General features: G+C 44.4%; 1 protein-coding gene across 1 annotated transcript; it reads right to left on the bottom strand.

The window, feature by feature from the left end:
- Window positions 1–5,867: 5,867 nt before the first annotated feature.
- On the bottom strand, window positions 5,868–16,081 carry LOC124171838 (vitellogenin-A1-like). The gene is made up of 23 exons (XM_046551197.1): window positions 15,996–16,081; window positions 14,828–14,851; window positions 14,570–14,715; window positions 14,345–14,482; window positions 13,381–13,548; window positions 13,061–13,297; window positions 11,857–12,977; window positions 11,603–11,771; window positions 10,909–11,519; window positions 10,561–10,777; window positions 10,192–10,477; window positions 9,863–10,115; window positions 9,479–9,773; window positions 9,161–9,392; window positions 8,853–9,068; window positions 8,598–8,761; window positions 8,369–8,515; window positions 8,114–8,284; window positions 7,725–8,022; window positions 7,446–7,636; window positions 7,095–7,367; window positions 6,569–7,015; window positions 5,868–6,098 (listed from the first exon to the last, which is right to left on the bottom strand). Exons 1-23 carry the CDS (start codon window positions 16,048–16,050, stop codon window positions 5,955–5,957), a joined length of 6,003 nt encoding a protein of 2,000 aa, XP_046407153.1. The 5' UTR covers window positions 16,051–16,081; the 3' UTR covers window positions 5,868–5,954.
- Window positions 16,082–16,818: the final 737 nt, after the last annotated feature.

Below are 16,818 nucleotides of genomic sequence, written 5' to 3' on the forward strand. Positions count from 1 at the left end.
AGCGATTTTCTATCATCGGATTATCTTGCAACGAGCGATGCTCGTGGATTGAAAAATGTGTGGTCACTTGGCATTTATTTTATGCATGACTAGAATTTTTATCATTCGTCGAAGTATTAATTTTGCTTGGTAACTGCCTGAATATTCCAAAATATCTATCCAGGGTAGGATTTTTTAACTCAAGGCTCAAAAATATTCTTTTTCGTGCCAATAGGACACGCTATATCTAATCCATCCTTATTCTATGATTCGTTTTTTTTATACTGAGATGGTTGTAAAAAACGGCGCGTAGAGGTTCTTATTTTTGGAATTCCGCATTACTTCCACATTATTGCCTTCTCAATGAATAAAATACCTGCATGCCATACATTTTAATTCTCTGCTAGGGCTCCCCAAATCTATCTACCAAATCGTCCTCTATGATAACTTACTAAAGTTTACTAACTTTATCCGTAGGGGTAAATAAAATAACTAATTCAGGGATTGAGTGTCACTTAATTAATACATACGTATTGAGTATTAAATATGAATTGTATGAGTAGCTAACTTCATCGTCATTTTTTCAGAAAAGCCGATTTTATGTTGATGGGTATAATATAAAATTATTTGGAGTGAGTATGGTAAGTGTATTTGGGTAAATCATCAGAACTAATAGCTGTTGGTGGTTCCAACGAATCGTGTTTATTCCAATATTATTTCTTATGTCATGAGTAGGAAAACATTTTTCGACATCGTGTGTTAATGTTCTCATCGCACTTATTTCCTTAGGCTAATAACTTCCTTTTCGACGTCGTACAAGAATTAAAATAATTTACATTTACGTCACCAATAAGTGCACTCTTTTGGTATATTTACGCCATGTAAACATTCAGATACTGATTTTTAATAATCCATCGGAATCAATAATTTTGACGGGTTCTACTCTTTCAATGTTAGATATGTATCTTTTAGCGATTGCCAGAAACGTAGTAAGGCAAGGGGATATTTTTCGTCGTCAGGTTACCTGTTTTTTAGGCGAAGGATAGTTTCCTTTTTTAGTTGGACGAAGTTAAGTTACTGTTAAACTTTCCAATAGTGTTTTTTTACGCCGACCGATAAGACCTACACTAATAGATACAAACACTTATTGAACGGAATAATTCGATTTTTTAACCGAGTAAAAACTCCAAGAAAGCATTGTTTTGGGAGAGAAATGAAACCATTTTCTCCGTGGCAATCTTTTTTAAGATAAATAGCTGCTTTTACAAGCATTGTTAATGAGATTCGTGCCAAAAGCCTGTCCTTTAAAGCAAGATGCGATATAGTTGAAGCGCAGTGAGAAAAATTTCAGAGATTTTAGACAACATTACGTCTCGTTGGTTTCTTTTATTTAGTTTATAAAATGTAGAGCATCACATACCAGTGAATCGAACTATTCGGCTTTAATTAACTGTAGATGACAAGTGTTTCAATGAAATACGAAAGAATAAAAAAATGCGATTCATTTCATTTTACATGAATGCGTATTCGAAATAAAAACGCATCAACAGGCGGGAGGATAATGAATATACCCATGGTGGGGGAACTTCTTTGTCGACTTGTAGTTTCTAAAGATTGTTTGCAGACCTTTGCAGTTATGTTATCGAATGAAAATTCCCTAAATATATGTTTTTTAAAAGACTCTGAGGAATGTCATCAGCCGTATAATTTTCCCCTCTAAGTAGCGCTTAGGTTTTTAAAGTGAAAATGGATGCTGGAATATGGATTGCGTGCATTTTAAGCGCATATCATTGAAATTCTATTTACATAGATATTTGCTTCATATTCAAAGTGGTGGTCTTTATCCTAGTAAACCCAGCTATTCAAAATTTGGATATAGATATCGGAATTTATGTAGCTTTAGTATCAGTTACAGGTACTCCTTATGTGATGGTGATTTCTTGGACTGTGATAATCAATACATGACTGTGAGCAAAGGCATGGTTATCACTCGACAGAAACTAATTAAGTGGAATGCGTCACATGACTTTTTATGCTACGATTCTGGAAAAATAATTCAACCCTGATGGACCACAAACCTGAAATGCATTTTTATTTGTTTTCAGCTACAAAGTTTTCAGAAAATTGAAAGTTTTGGTGGATATTCCGAAGAAATATTAGTGATAATTCCAAGTAAAATCTTTTAAATCGCTCTTCAATTACTTCTAATTCCACGTGAATTCTGTTTTTGTAATGATGACGACAGCTCTACCTCGAAGTTTTAAGTTTGCCAGGTACCGAACCATCTTTTACCTAAGCCAAATATTTTAGATGCAACGGTATGAATGATTTCAAACAATGGGGCACTGTATTCATACAAGGGTCGTCGAACCAGTCAAATAATGGTCCTTATTATTCTATAATATCGAAGATTCAATAAAATTCTTTAGTTTGTAAAGTAAACCATTCAAATCAATTTCTCCTTTTTCGATTGTTTTTATTTCCATATATCAAAAATGTCATTTGTCCGACTTTTAAAATGATGATTCATGTAATTTTTTACCTTATATTGCATTTTTCACTAATTGACGAAATAAAAAAAATCAATGAACCTAAAGGAAAATGCTTAATGATATATTTTATTTGTAGCAAATTAAAGGTACTGGATATTTAAAATAATGATAATATGATATTAAATCAAAACTAACTAATATGACTTTAAATCAAAACTGTTATCAAATGACATGATTTCGTCCCAGTTTAAAAAGCTATGAATGGGCTGGTAGGTGAAGGATGTCTTTTCAGGGCTATTAATCCCACTTCCAGGTATTTTGTAATAGGTAGAATAGTTAACAATGTACGTAGAAGGAATAACTATGCATAATACATGCATTGAATTGCATCCTCTTGTCATGGGCTGATTACGAATTTGTTGTTAGATGAGGTCCCAATTAGATAACAGTTAAATGTCCGCCGTTAACTCCAAGTTTTGCAATCTGCGCCTAAAAGTACCTAAAGTGCCTAAAAGTAAAGTAGAATATTTTGCATTATACATCTCAAGCTTACGAAATGCGAACCTGTGCTGCGCACAAAATATAGCTCCCTGAATATGCAATTATCCACACTAAAAAAAACGCGGGTAAAGCCTAAAAATATATTGAGGGGTAAATTTGATGAAATAACCATGCAGTATCACCTAAAATTAGTTTGCGTTTAAAAATGCGTTTAAAGCTATCAAGTCACGTAAAAAGATGAGCCTCAAGGGAACTGTCTTTGCGGAAATGCATGTGAATTGTTTTCTTGCAATGATGACAACGCCTCTATCTCGACATATCTCTAATGCCAGGTACCGATTTATCTTTAATCATGCCCAAAGATTTTAGATACAACGATCTCAAGGACTTCAAACATTGAGACGAGGCATTCTTACTCGAGTCGTCGTAACAGTTATACAAAAATCCATAAACTGATTTATTATAGAATATTATATAAAATTATTCGGTCGTTATAGTAAAAATCTTTCTAATTGTCCATCCCTTTTTCGAGTTCCTTCATCTATGACTCCATGAATCAAAAATTGTCTGTATACTACTTTGAAAATGATTTTTGATGATGAAAGTTGCTATTTTACCATTAATTGCGTTTTTCTAATGAGATTGACGTGATCAAAATAAAATCAATGAACCGAAAGGAGAATGGTTACCCATGATGTTTATTTATATCAGATTTACAGGCATAAATAAATGACTGACAATAAATGATGCGTGCATACCTTAAAATAAAAATCAAATATGATTAGAGGGACCAGACCGTTACTGCCGTCATATGACACGATTATTTCCACATTTATAAAAGCTTTCAATGGACATCGAGGTAAGGGATTATATATTATATATTATTATATTATGATTTATTTTCGACACCAAAGCCATACAATATATAGATTAACTGGTAAAGCTACGTTAATGCTTGTAACTTCATAAACACATTTGATCAGGGAAGTGTTGCACAAGAGTAAAGCCCAAACTTGCAAAATACATGTTTTGAAGAACAATGTGGAGGAAGATTCTTTACTTGAAATTCATATCTTCCTCTTATGAGCATTTGTCATTAGACACATTATTACGACCGCTTCAATATCCGTGTGATATTCCGAAAAAAGGGAACAGACTAGAATGATTAACATAATGGCTAAAAAAAGTAAAGACTGAGAGGTACGCGAATGTACCTTAACAGAATTATGAAAGTAAAATAACCTATTCAGTGTAAAAATGCATCCTCTGAAGTTAAAAATGGAAGGAGTATATGTGGTAATATTTGACCGAGCAGAGTAGTTATAAAAACCGATAAACCATATCATAATATACGCCAAAATTTAAATTATTGTCGACAAATAACTATTCTCTCAAATCATTGCATGAAATATTTATCTCTAAAAAAACATTTACAATTCAAAGGGGAATATGTACGAATAGGGTGGTCCTTAATTTAAAAATTTCGAATTACTTCTGGGACCCCCCAAAATGTACATTGTGCTATACAATATGATATTGATAGATATATTCATCATTGGTTACGGTAAAACGGTCTCAGCTGTCGTGACTTATTTCCCAAAGGTGTTTGTCTCCAAATGTGACTATACTCTTTGCCAAATCTCATAATAACTCGGTCGGCAGTGGCTAATAATGCCCGATTTGGAAAAAATTCGGATCTGAGACCCCGATATTGTTTAAAATATTTCGCTCAGGAAATTTGGCCCCAAAATCCATTTTTAGCCCACCCTAAAGTATAGCTTGTATAATAATTGAGAATCGTTTCACTCGCTGGGGTGGGGTTTTCCCATGCGATTAAAAAATTACATTCTTCTCAGCAATTTAATTTCCTGCCGTAGTGAAATTCATATAATCTATATTCATGTTAAAGTAAATGATCCATCGCGTAACAATATTATTAATTTAATAAATATTGGCTCAGGGTAATGAGAATACATTTCCTCTAGAATGCATTTTCCGCTCATTAATAAAATTTTTGTTGGTTATATATATCCCGTTTTTGTTGTTTGGTTGGTACTGTTAGAAGAGTGATAGAGGTGGAAACTTCTCAGCTGGTCAACGTCCACCTTGATAATGGAGAAAACAACATCGTAATACCAATTATTTGGTATGGTACCTTGTTTCATACTATCACCTCATCTCAAAATATAGCGTGATTCAAAATAATATTTAAGGGAAAAATAATTCTATCACACAACCATTTTCAGATCCTAACACGTAACCTCCTCACAAGTGAGCAATATGATTATCAATTAAATGTGGTTTGAGATACAGCAAATGACTGTGATCAAGGCCGGCGGTCTGCCTTGATGTTCAATCAGCATCCTGAGTACCACTTCTCATATTGAGTAAGGTCAGGAAGAGTTCGATCCGTTATCTCTTAAAGTTAAATAAACGAAATGTATTATTTCCGGTAATTTTTTTAAAGCTTCTGCACCGTCTCCCAGATTAGTATTTGTTCCCAGACGCATTCGAAGAGCTGAGAAACAGGATGACTTTGTGCCCAAATATCTCAATTACTATTCATTGGACAGAGCATAATATCGCGCATTGTCAAGGCCTGTTTACCCGGAACAAAACCCGTACGAGTTAATGTCTAAATGCAAGAACGCAAGAGTGAACACGAATATGTACCGTGTAACAACTCAACTTATGCGAATGCATGGACGGAGAATAGAACTTGTTCTAATTTGGTTCTTGCATTCAAACATGCTGCGTTCCGGCCCACAAAAATCATTCACGCAAAAAGACATTAACTTGACAGTGTTAATGTATCGTGGAAACAAGCCTTCAGAAGTTTTTGTACCAAAAGAGACAAGGAAAGTCGGCTAAGAGGAAGAATAAAAATGCCTTAAATATGCTTCACATGGTTTATTTATCGACAAAATTCTGAGTTTCCTTAAACGCATTATCAAATTTAAATTGTAGAGATTTCGATCAGATTCAGTTGGAGGTGCAGCCCTGAGGAACGCTGATTTTGATGGTCTTGCTCACTTCCTTGCGGCTGAAGTCGGGGTTGGCTCCCTTCTTCACCATTTCGACGAAGTGGCGACTGGCAGAAGAGTTGGCAACGCAGTGGAAGTCAACCTGAAAGCAAGGAAACGCGGTTAGTTATGGAGACTAAATGGCAACGGATTAAAGGTAGTAATTCAATTACTGTCTGCAATAGTACTTCAATGTTTCAATCGAAGCGATTCAAAGAGTTTGACAAACACGAAACTGATCGAATGATAATGATAAAGGTAACCAGATAAATTATGTTGTAATTATTCCATGCCACAAGATGGAGTAGAGAACCCATTCCATAAATAGCGTTAAAAAAAAAAAACTAAAAAAATACATATCATTGAGCCCGCAGAAAGGAAGAGAAAACTCCGCGAATACTCCAAAAAACAAGCATTCAAATGGCGAAGTGATTTCATCAATGAATTATTCCGGCAAGATGACATCCTTCACGATGTCCTCCTCCTCCTTCACGATGACATCCTAACGACGCAACGCTCGCCAAGAAAATATTAATGCATCCGTCGATATAAACTGAAAAAAGATAAACTTACGCTCTTCTCGACCTTTCCGGTGGCACGGCAGTTATTGGCACAGGTTGGCTGAGGTCGCATGGAGAAGCAAGTCTGGCTTCCCTGCTCGATGATCTTGGTGCGGTGCTGGGTGCAGCCGGAGTTGGAGCTGGAACTGGAGGACTTTCCAGACTGGGAGTTGGAGGAGCGGCTGGATTTGGAGGAGCGGGATGAGTATCCGCTGTTGGCATCCTCTTCGGTGATCACGTCGTGAGGAGTGAAGGTCTGGTTAAAGCAAGGTGCCGAGGCAGCGCGGCGCTGCCACTCCTTGGCTTCTCCCTGGCAGGTCTGGTCGGGGACGGCCCAGGAAGCGGCGAACATCTTGGGCTGTTCCAGAATGCAGCTCTTGGGAGAAGTGAAGTCGGTGGCGGGTTCACTGTCGTAGGTTCCGCAGAGACCAAGGACATCACCGCGGTAAGTGCTGCCGGCCTACGAGAGAAGATGGGGGTGAGTGAGATGGCAAAAGACGGAAACGGACTGATAGTGGAGTGGGGGCAGCGGGTCGTACCTCGAGCCAAGCGGCCTCTCCGTTGTACATGATGGCGATCTCGTGCTGGGGGGCCTCGAAGATGACGGCGCCACTGGGCAGAGCGTACCAGAAAGCGAGCATTTCACCGTCAGAGTCGGTGACGTTGTTGATCTTACGGTACGAGACGCTGCGCTGCTTCTGGTTGAAGTACACGACTCCGTCGGCGTCTCCGCTCTCGGAAGACTTCTTGGAGCTGGAGGATCCGGAGGGCTTGAGGTCGAAGACGTCGTCACCAAGGATAACCTTGACTTCCTGCAAGGGAAATGAGGAGAGTTAGGCACTGTTGTGGTATCACATGGAAGGAGCACCTAACGACCGAGTTCCACGAACCTTCTCGTGAGAGCTGGCATCGCGGACGAGAACGGTAACTTCGGCGGTGAGGTCGTCGTTGCTGCTGGAGCTGGAAGAGTCATCGTCTTCGGGCTGAGAGGTCATCATGACGTGCCAGCATTTTCCAAGGTGGATGGGGTAGGTCTTGTTGTCGAAGGTGGAGACGGAGTCACGGTCCAAGCCGCAAGAGGCTGTGGGGAGAGTGAGGAGGTAAGTGAGCGCGTGGTGTCTGAGTTGAGCGATCGCTTGGAATGTGAGAAATTTCGTTCCTCAACTTACCGGTCCACTGGGCGTGGAGGGCGTAGGTGAGGAAACGATCGGCAGCGTTCCAGCTGGGGTGCTGGACGGCCAGAGGACGGGCACATGGGCCGACGCGCACGAGGTCGAAGTCGGCTTCGAAGGATGGGGCGGTGAGGGAAACGTTGGCGGCCTTCAAGTCAGGCTCGAAGTCGATGTCGACGGTGATCTTGCCTTCCTTGTTGTGGACATTAATGGTGTTCTCGTCGAGGTATGGGTAGCCGAGGTACCTGGCCACGGAGTAGGCCTTGTAAGTGAAGTTCTTGAAAGCGGCGGGAAGCTGTGGAGAGAGAGGTGGAGATGGTTGTAGCGATTCATTTCGGTGGTGGTGGGATACCAAGTGTGGCGCGCGATGAAGCGAGACGACATACCTTCTCGTACTGGATGTTGACGCTGTAGGAATCGAGGAAGTTGGCCCTGGCGGTGATGTTGCGGCAAGCGGGTTGGAGGTAGCTTCCGGACTGCATGAGGGACATGCATTTCTGTGCCATGGGACTGCGGCGGATGTATTCCTTCCTCTCCTGGCTCTGTTCGCCCTTAGCCTGCGAAAGAGGATGGTTTAAAATTGGACACCAGGACATTCAAAGGAGGCTACGCATTTGGGAATGGGCGACGTCGTCGCTTACCGAGATACTGATTTGAGCGGCTCCGGATCCGCACTTCTCGCCGAAGCTGATCTCAGAGCTGGCGTAGGAGGTAGGGTTGGCTCTGAGAGCCTTGGCAATGTTCATGAGTGGAACGTTGGGGTAAACTCCCTTAGCGGCAGCACACACCTGTGGAAGGAGAGATCAATGAGTGAGATCGATAACGAAAGAAAGAGGTGACGGAATTAAATCTAAAGGAAGGTAAGGTTACCTCGTAAGGCTTGGAGTTTCCGTAAGTGGGAGACTTGTAGAAATAGAAGAGAGCACGGCTGGTTTCGTCAACTTCGCTGGAAGCATAGGCGGCGGTGGCCACGTAGGCGATGTTCTTGTTGCCGTTGAATTCGACGGCAAGGTCGAGAACGGAAGCGGAGGCGTCTGCGATGGGGACGAAAGAGGGCAAACGATTAGGAGACGGTAAAATTTAAATGGCATGTAGGAGAGGAGATAGGAAAGGTTCACCACTTACTTTTAATGCCGGAAGAAGCCCTCCTGAGGAACTCCTGCTGTCTCTTTTCGCTGACGGGTTTGGAGGTGGATGGGTTGGCCATGGAGCTGCTGCTGGATCCGGCGCTCTTGCCGCTGTTGGACTTGCCGCTGTGGGCGCGGCTCTCGTTGGATGCGGAGTCGGATTCGTCGGAGTCGGACCATGAGTGGGATGACTGGGAGTCATCGGAGTTGTCATCTACAGGTAAGACGGATGGCATTTAGTGATGAGGCGATGGTATGGCATGGAAGAAGGGAATGGCTTGGGGTGAAGCTTAATTGATAGCGTACCGTAGGAGGCGGTGAAGGTGACGGATTTGGTGTTGCTCCTCTGGGGGTCGAAAACGACGTTGATGTTGTTGTACTTGATGGTCCTCTCGGCCCATGGGTAAAGGATGAGGGACATGGCGTCGTGGCGCTGAGCCTTTTCGTAGAGGTATTGGTAGTCGAGGTACTTCTGCTCCGTGGCGTATTTAACGCGGAAGGCGAAACCGGTGCTGTCCTTGCCGACGGTGGTTTCCATCTGTGATGATTAGATAAGGGTGGAATTGGAATCTTGCGGAATTGGGCAAGCGTGCGCAAGGCGTTTTTGAATCACCCGTATCTCACCTGCATGGGCTCACGGACGTGGATGGGCTTGAAGTTGCTTCCTTGGCTGACGGGAGTGAGGTCAAGGATGTTGTGCTTGGCGGTGTAGGGGATGGTGCTGTAGTGGAAGATCTGTGCCTCGCGGTTGTTGTAGAGGGGCTGCAGGGTGACGGAGGCCTCGGAGTTCTCGGCATCGAGGTCGAAAGTGGCTTTGATGGGCACATTGACCTGGATGTTCTTCTGAACACCGGCAATGTAGCGGGTGTGGGTCAGAGGAGCCACGAAGCTGATCTTGGCAGTCATGCGAGTAGAGTACCTGTGGGCGAAGGAAATTTAGTGTCCCGTCACGTACACACGTAAGTATGGGTAGTGAGAAATGGAGAGTTCGTCATCTGGAGAGCTTACACGAATTGGAGACTGGCGGTGGAGTTGATGGTTTCGGGAACCCTGATGGAGTCGCGGGATCCACTGGCCATGTCAGGGTGGGACTTGGCTTGAACTTCTCCCCTGAGGGAAATGTAAGTGGGCTTCTTGATGGAGTAGACGAAGGGAAGACCGGTTTCGGTGGGGAAGGCCAGGGTCAAGGCGAACTGGTTGTACAGCTTGTTGTAGTTGAACTTGTGGCCGGAGCGGAGGGCGGAGGCGGCGGATTTGAGCACTGCAAAGAAAAGGCGAATGAAAAGAAGCCAGGTCGCTCGAACGTGATCGGAGGGGAGGAGAGGAAGCCGACTTACGGGCTGGCAGGTTTTCGATGGTGGTGTTATCGAAGGTGAAGAATCTGCTAGTTCCCATGTAGCGAACGAGGAGGTTTCCTTCCACCTGCTCGTCGTCAGAGGGCTCGATGTTCAGCATCTCGGCAATCTTCTCCGTGGTGAAGGGGCTGTGGCTTCCACTTCCGCTGCCAGAAGACTTCTTTCCGGACTTGCTGCCGTGCTTTCCGCTGTTGGAGGAGTCGGAGTCCTCGAATTGGTCGCTGACGGCGTCGACGAGGTCGTTGAAGCTGGAGGTCATCATGGCGAGCTGAAAGAAGCGAAGACCGTCGGTCACAACGAGCCTATGCGAAATCCCGAAATTCGACGCGAGTCATCGCAAGCTGTACTCACTGCCATGTTTTGTGATTTCCATCCTCCCACGTTGTAGCGGGTGGAAATGAAGGCGCTGGATGGGAGAAGTCCGTCGGAGCTTCCGATCCAACTGAGCTCACGCCTGTAGGCGAGACCCATCTCCTTGACCATGTAGCTCTGGAGGTACTGACGGGAGTAATGGATTCCGAGAGGCTTGGGGTTGAGCAGGTTGGCGGCGGCCTTGGCGTTCATCTTGCTGCAATCGTAAAGGAATGGTTGAGGTTACAAATGCGGTCGTCGATGGCCAAGTGCTAATATTGCCTTTTCAAAGAAGCTTGAGTGGGAAAGCCAGAAATTGAATGTATATTTTCTATACGCTAGACTTACAATTCGTGGTGGTGAGGTCCCTGGAGGGCGGCGGCGGACTGGATCGCAGACTTGACGACGGCGGTGACTTGGAGGCTAGGGTCCCTGTTGGTGAATTCAGCCATCCTCTGGAGCATGAAGGCGGGAGGAGCAGTCCTCATGAGGACGAGAACGGCGGCACAACGCACCTCATGGCTTTCTCCGAGGTTCTGGTAGACGTTGAAGAGGACGCGGCGGGCGACCTGAGGGAACACCTTGGCGAGCTTGTTCAGAGAGGTGACCATGAGAGTCCTCTGGAAGGTGGACATGGGTTCCTTGCCTTCGAGGTAGGGCTCGAACACGCTGAGGATCTTGGGGTGGCCGAGATTTCCAAGAGCGCGGATGTAAACCTGGATCTTGTGGCTGTCTCCGTCCTTGACGGCGGCGCGCAGGTGCTTAGCCATGTAGGGGATGTATTCCTCAGCGACGGCCTTGGGGTTGATGGGAGAGAGACGTCCGAAGGCGTGGACGGGGTAGAGATTGTGAGCCGTGACGTTGTTGACCTGAGCCTTGCGGGCGAGGTTGGCGAAGGAAAGGATGGCGGTAGAGTTGAGAAGGGGCTGCTTGGTGACTTCGGGGCTCGTGGCCAGGGCCTGTAAAGTAATGAGCGAACGTGAGTCCACAGCAAACGGAAACGCAAGGAATCGAAATTTTTCTACTTGAAAGCGAAACTCACGAAGAGCGCCTTGAGGAACTCAGCGGTTGGGGTCCTGGCACTGGCGGCAAGGGTGGCGAAGATCTCGGCGGCCTCCTCCGTGGCGATCTTTCTGGACTTGATCAAATCCTTGATGGTGGTGAGGCAGGGGCCAGTACCGGCGGCGGCGAGGGCATCGCGGAGAACGGTCCTGAAGCGAGTAATAAGGGATAGCGTGAGATGGGTGAAGGAAAGGGTTTTCGAATCGCCACCGGGAGTGAGCGTCGGATTCTTACCAGGGGTTTTCTCCGGAAGACTTGATGGGAGCGTAGATCTGAGAGACGGCCTTCTGCAGCTGCTCGGCATTCATGGTGCGCACGAGGCGAACGACGATGGCGAACTTGGAGAGGGTGGACTTCTGAGGAATGGTGCTGGGGTGCTGGAGCTCGGAAGCGATTTGAGAGCACAGTTTCTTGACGGCGGAGACGGGTTCGATGTCCTTGGAAGTGGGGATAGCGTTTCCTTCATAGCCGATGAAGTAAGGCAGGAGTGGGATCTTGGGAGCCTTGTTCATTCCGGGCTTGGGGTTGTGCTCTTCACTGGAGCTGGAGCTGGAGCTGGAGCTGCTGGAAGCACTGCTGACGCTTCCGGATTCGCTGCTGGAGCTGCTGGAACTGCTGGAGCTGTCGGAGCAGTTACTGTCGGAGTCATTGCTTTCGGAGCTAGAACTTTCACTGTCAGAGCTGCTGCTTCCGCTACTGCAGCTGCTGCTGCTGCTACTGCTGCTGCTGCTGCTGCTGTTGCTTTCGCTGCTGTTGCTGCTGCTGCTGTCGTTGCTGCTGTTCTGGCTTTCGCTGCTACTCTCGCTGCTGCTGCTATCTTCGCCGTTGCTCACGCTGTCGGAGCTGTCGTTCTCGCTGCTGCTACTGCTGCTTCCGCTGCTGGCGTTCTTGTTCTTCTGCTGGGGTGCGGAGCGACGAAATCGCTTGGGGATCTGGCGCTTGTGTCCGGGCCTCTCGACGCTTTCGCTGCTGTCGCTGCTGCTACTTCCGCTCTCCTGGCTGTTGCTCTGGCTGTCGGAGCTGTCGTTTTCGCTGCTGGAGCTGGACTGAGACTCGCTTTCGGAGGATTTGTTTCCCTTGGCGGGGCTCTTAGCGGAGCTGCTGCTGCGCTCGGAGGGGAAGGGATCGTTGTAGTCGTAGACGAGGTCCTTGACGCGCTGGGGGTTGGGCACGGATGGCGGGGAGCCAGAGCTGGACCGCCTGGAGATCAGGGTGACGTTCATGCGGCTGACCACCATACCTTTCTGGGCGTTGTAGAGGGCGGGGCTGAGGATGACCTTGTTGACGGTGACGGAAGACTGGATGGTGTATTCCTTGAGGGATCCGGAAATGACGATCCTGCTGACGCCGGAACGCTGTGAAGAGATGATAGCGTTAAGACTGCGTGGTTCGTGGCACGGCGCGTTGGAGGCCTACTCGTCCACGCGCGTCTACTTACGGAGAAGAAGTGTCCCATTTCGTTGTCGGCGGGCTCCCAGTCGGTGAGTCCGGTGATTCCGTAGTGGTAGGCCACTCTCTTGTCGCAGTTGCTGAAGTTCTTGGTCTTGGCGATGTCCATAAGAATGCCATCTCCACGGAGCTCGGGCATGGGGGCGAGTTCCGGGTTCACTTGGGTGGCGTACATCGGCAGGGGCGAAATGTCGTACATGACCTCGCACTTGCCGGTGACGGTGTCCTGGAGGAATAAAATCACGGTGTTAAACTCATCTCGAGTGCTTCGTGCTCGTGACGTTTTACCTCACGAGTCGGGCGGCTTACCTCCATGGCGCGGAAAACGCTCTCGCTGGGCCTCTTGGGAGCCTGACTGCCACGATGCCATTTGATCTCGTTTTCACCGTGGGTGTCAACCTGCAGTTGACTCACGACGCTCTTGATGAGGTTCACCTCTGGGTTGGAGAGGTCCTTGCTCACGACCAGCTCATCCACCTGCGGGAGGGAGGACCTGGTTAGCTATTGCCTCGTCTTGCAGCCGGTGGAAGGATGGTTTTGCGTAGCCAAATTTTTCGCGCAATTAATCTAAATTCACAATAAATTAGGCGAAGAATGTTTCCAATTTTTAAAAAGGTTTATCTCTTGGTGGATAATTTTATTCTCGCTACTCTTTTAAATAGAACTGTATTGAATTTCATCCCATTATCCGTAATTAGAACTTATAAATTTTGAAGCTAAAAATTGCGCCGCTACATCACCAAAATATTTCCATGCTAACGTATTTAATATCCATACTCATTTCGCGTTCCATGAATCACGCGGTACAAATCACATTTTCGCAAAATTCATAGCCTTTTGATGGAAAATTGTTTTCATCACTCGCCTTTATCCTTCAATTGTAATGTAAAGAAAATTTGTTCTGAAGATGAGGGTCATCATGTCCGTCAGGAGAAAACCATTCTGCGTTAAATGGAGTAATTTATCTATCCTCGTTAATTCGATCAAAAATGCGTTCTTATCGTCCAAATAACAACAAGGGGTTTTGCTAAAAAGTAATTTTTCCTTTCAGATTGAACAGATGAGATGATGATAAGTTTTTCAAACAATTGTCGAGGCCAGTATAATGGTACTGCGTCCGAGTACCTGCGATTAATATTTTATTAACAGAACGGAAAATGGCCCGTAGTGAAACCGATAGGTATGTTTAACTTCGAGTCAAATGTAATTTTATTTTCGTATCACCGTTCGCTTTTACTTGCGGGCACGATTGGAGGTTTTCAAAAGTACTTACAACTCCGTTCTTGAACTTAATCTGGAACGGCTTGCTGGAGAGCGGGAGCGACTTGTAGTTGAGCTCCTTCTCCGGGATCCTGGAAGCCCATCCTCCGGGAAGGGACGCTTGCACCGGAGAGAACTGGGCGTCGGAGATCTGTGGGCAGAGACGAGTGTATGTTGAGATGGGAGTCAATGGCGGAAGGTCTAAAAGAGGGTCGGGTCACTGGTCGGCCCTACTCACCCTGGCAAGGACGGCGTTGGAACTCTGAGGCTGGAGGGTGAGGGTGGCTCGGCTCACCACGCCAACATACTTGTCGGCCACTTGGTGGAGGGCGGCGAGAGTCCTGCCCTTGATCTGGTACTTGTATTCGTAACCAGGTTTCCAGGCTGCAATAAGATTAATCGGCGGTTAGTACTCCGAATTTAAGGTTTGTACTTTGCAAAGCTTAGCCTCACACGAAACGTCGAGGGTGACGGTAAAGTAAATAGTCATACTCACCATTTTCGGCCGTAGCCAGCCCAACTGGAAAGGAAAAGAAATGTTCGTGTTAGTTTTGATTCGTTCCAAATTCGGTAGTATAGTGAATTTTATCATTCAACTTTCTAATGTGAAAGTTTTTCTTTCCGAATATGGTTTCGCTATTTTCATCATATTTTGTATGTTACTTCAATGGTAATTCCACGTATACTTGGTTATATAGGATGTTTCTACCGAATACAACTCCGACGTAATATTTAGCTGCTATTTCTGTAAATGTATTTGTATGCAAGGAGGATACCTTTAGTTCTCTCGAAATGCTATCCAACAATATTTGTTGAATCAATGTTTGACGCTTATTTTTGCCTTTTTCATTCCCTCAAAATGTTTGTCTTGACTGCAAAATTTCTGTTTCACGCATTTTCTCTAATTAAATGCTATAGACGTCAGTTGTCCCTGTAAATATTATATCTCTCAATACGTATGTCATTAAAAAATTTGAATCATCAAACATTTTTTGTGTTCCCCATTACATTGTTCTGTTTATTAATCCTTCTATTTATACGTAATCGGACCATAACACATCCCCTTTGAACATTAATTATCAATTACTCGGCAGGGCACTTCTTATATTACAATACAAAGGAAATCACATTCGTGAAACAAGCCAAAAGGAACGAGTGGAATATTCACGCATATTTTATTCTACACGTTTTTAATTCCCTGATTCAGTTCTCGATAAGTTGTGTCCTGAATCCAAATTTCGTAGCCATTATTTAGTAATTTTTCGTGAATTCGTTTTAGTTCATCTAAGCTTAATCACGCCACAGAAGGCGTTGCTAAAACAGCTCCATATAATTACTACACGATTGTCATTCACCGACCAGAAAGGAGCAGTGTACAATAATTGCTGTTATTTTTTCATCTTGATTGGAAATCATTGAAAAGCTAAAGGCTTACTCAGACATGGCTTCATTGGAAATAGTTAATAATGTCTTTCTATCTTTAATGCATCCCTCCATTGCGTCCCCAGAATTGGGCGAAAAAGTATAAGTACCAACTCAACTTTGTTTTTTTCATATAAGTTATAATATAAAAAATATTTTAAATTTGAAATCGAAGATAGCAGTAAATGTGTATTTCAATCGGTGAATGTACTTATATATTTAATGTCTGGTTTGGTACTCACCTACGAGGAAGACGATCAGAGGAGACCACATCTTGTCCCGGAGTGACGAACCCATTCCCTGTGGCCACTTATATACCCTGTCAGTCGTGCGACATCAAATCCTTGCCTCAGCGGAAAGAGAGCGATCATCATCTTGGCCTTTGACACTCGGAGCCACGCGCCGCTCGCCAAGCGATTTTCTATCATCGGATTATCTTGCAACGAGCGATGCTCGTGGATTGAAAAATGTGTGGTCACTTGGCATTTATTTTATGCATGACTAGAATTTTTATCATTCGTCGAAGTATTAATTTTGCTTGGTAACTGCCTGAATATTCCAAAATATCTATCCAGGGTAGGATTTTTTAACTCAAGGCTCAAAAATATTTTTTTTTCGTGCCAATAGGACACGCTATATCTAATCCATCCTTATTCTATGATTCGTTTTTTTTATACTGAGATGGTTGTAAAAAACGGCGCGTAGAGGTTCTTATTTTTGGAATTCCGCATTACATCCACATTATTGCCTTCTCAATGAATAAAATACCTGCATGCCATACATTTTAATTCTCTGCTAGGGCTCCCCAAATCTATCTACCAAATCGTCCTCTATGATAACTTACTAAAGTTTACTAACTTTATCCGTAGGGGTAAATAAAATAACTAATTCAGGGATTGAGTGTCACTTAATTAATACATACGTATTGAGTATTAAATATGAATTGTATGAGTAGCTAACTTCATCGTCATTTTTTCAGAAAAGCCGATTTTATGTTGATGGGTATAATATAAAATTATTTGGAGTGAGTATGGTAAGTGTATTTGGGTAAATCATCAGAACTAA

The sequence above is a fragment of the Ischnura elegans genome, chromosome X, assembly GCF_921293095.1.
Source record: "Ischnura elegans chromosome X, ioIscEleg1.1, whole genome shotgun sequence".
NCBI lineage: Eukaryota > Metazoa > Arthropoda > Insecta > Odonata > Coenagrionidae > Ischnura > Ischnura elegans.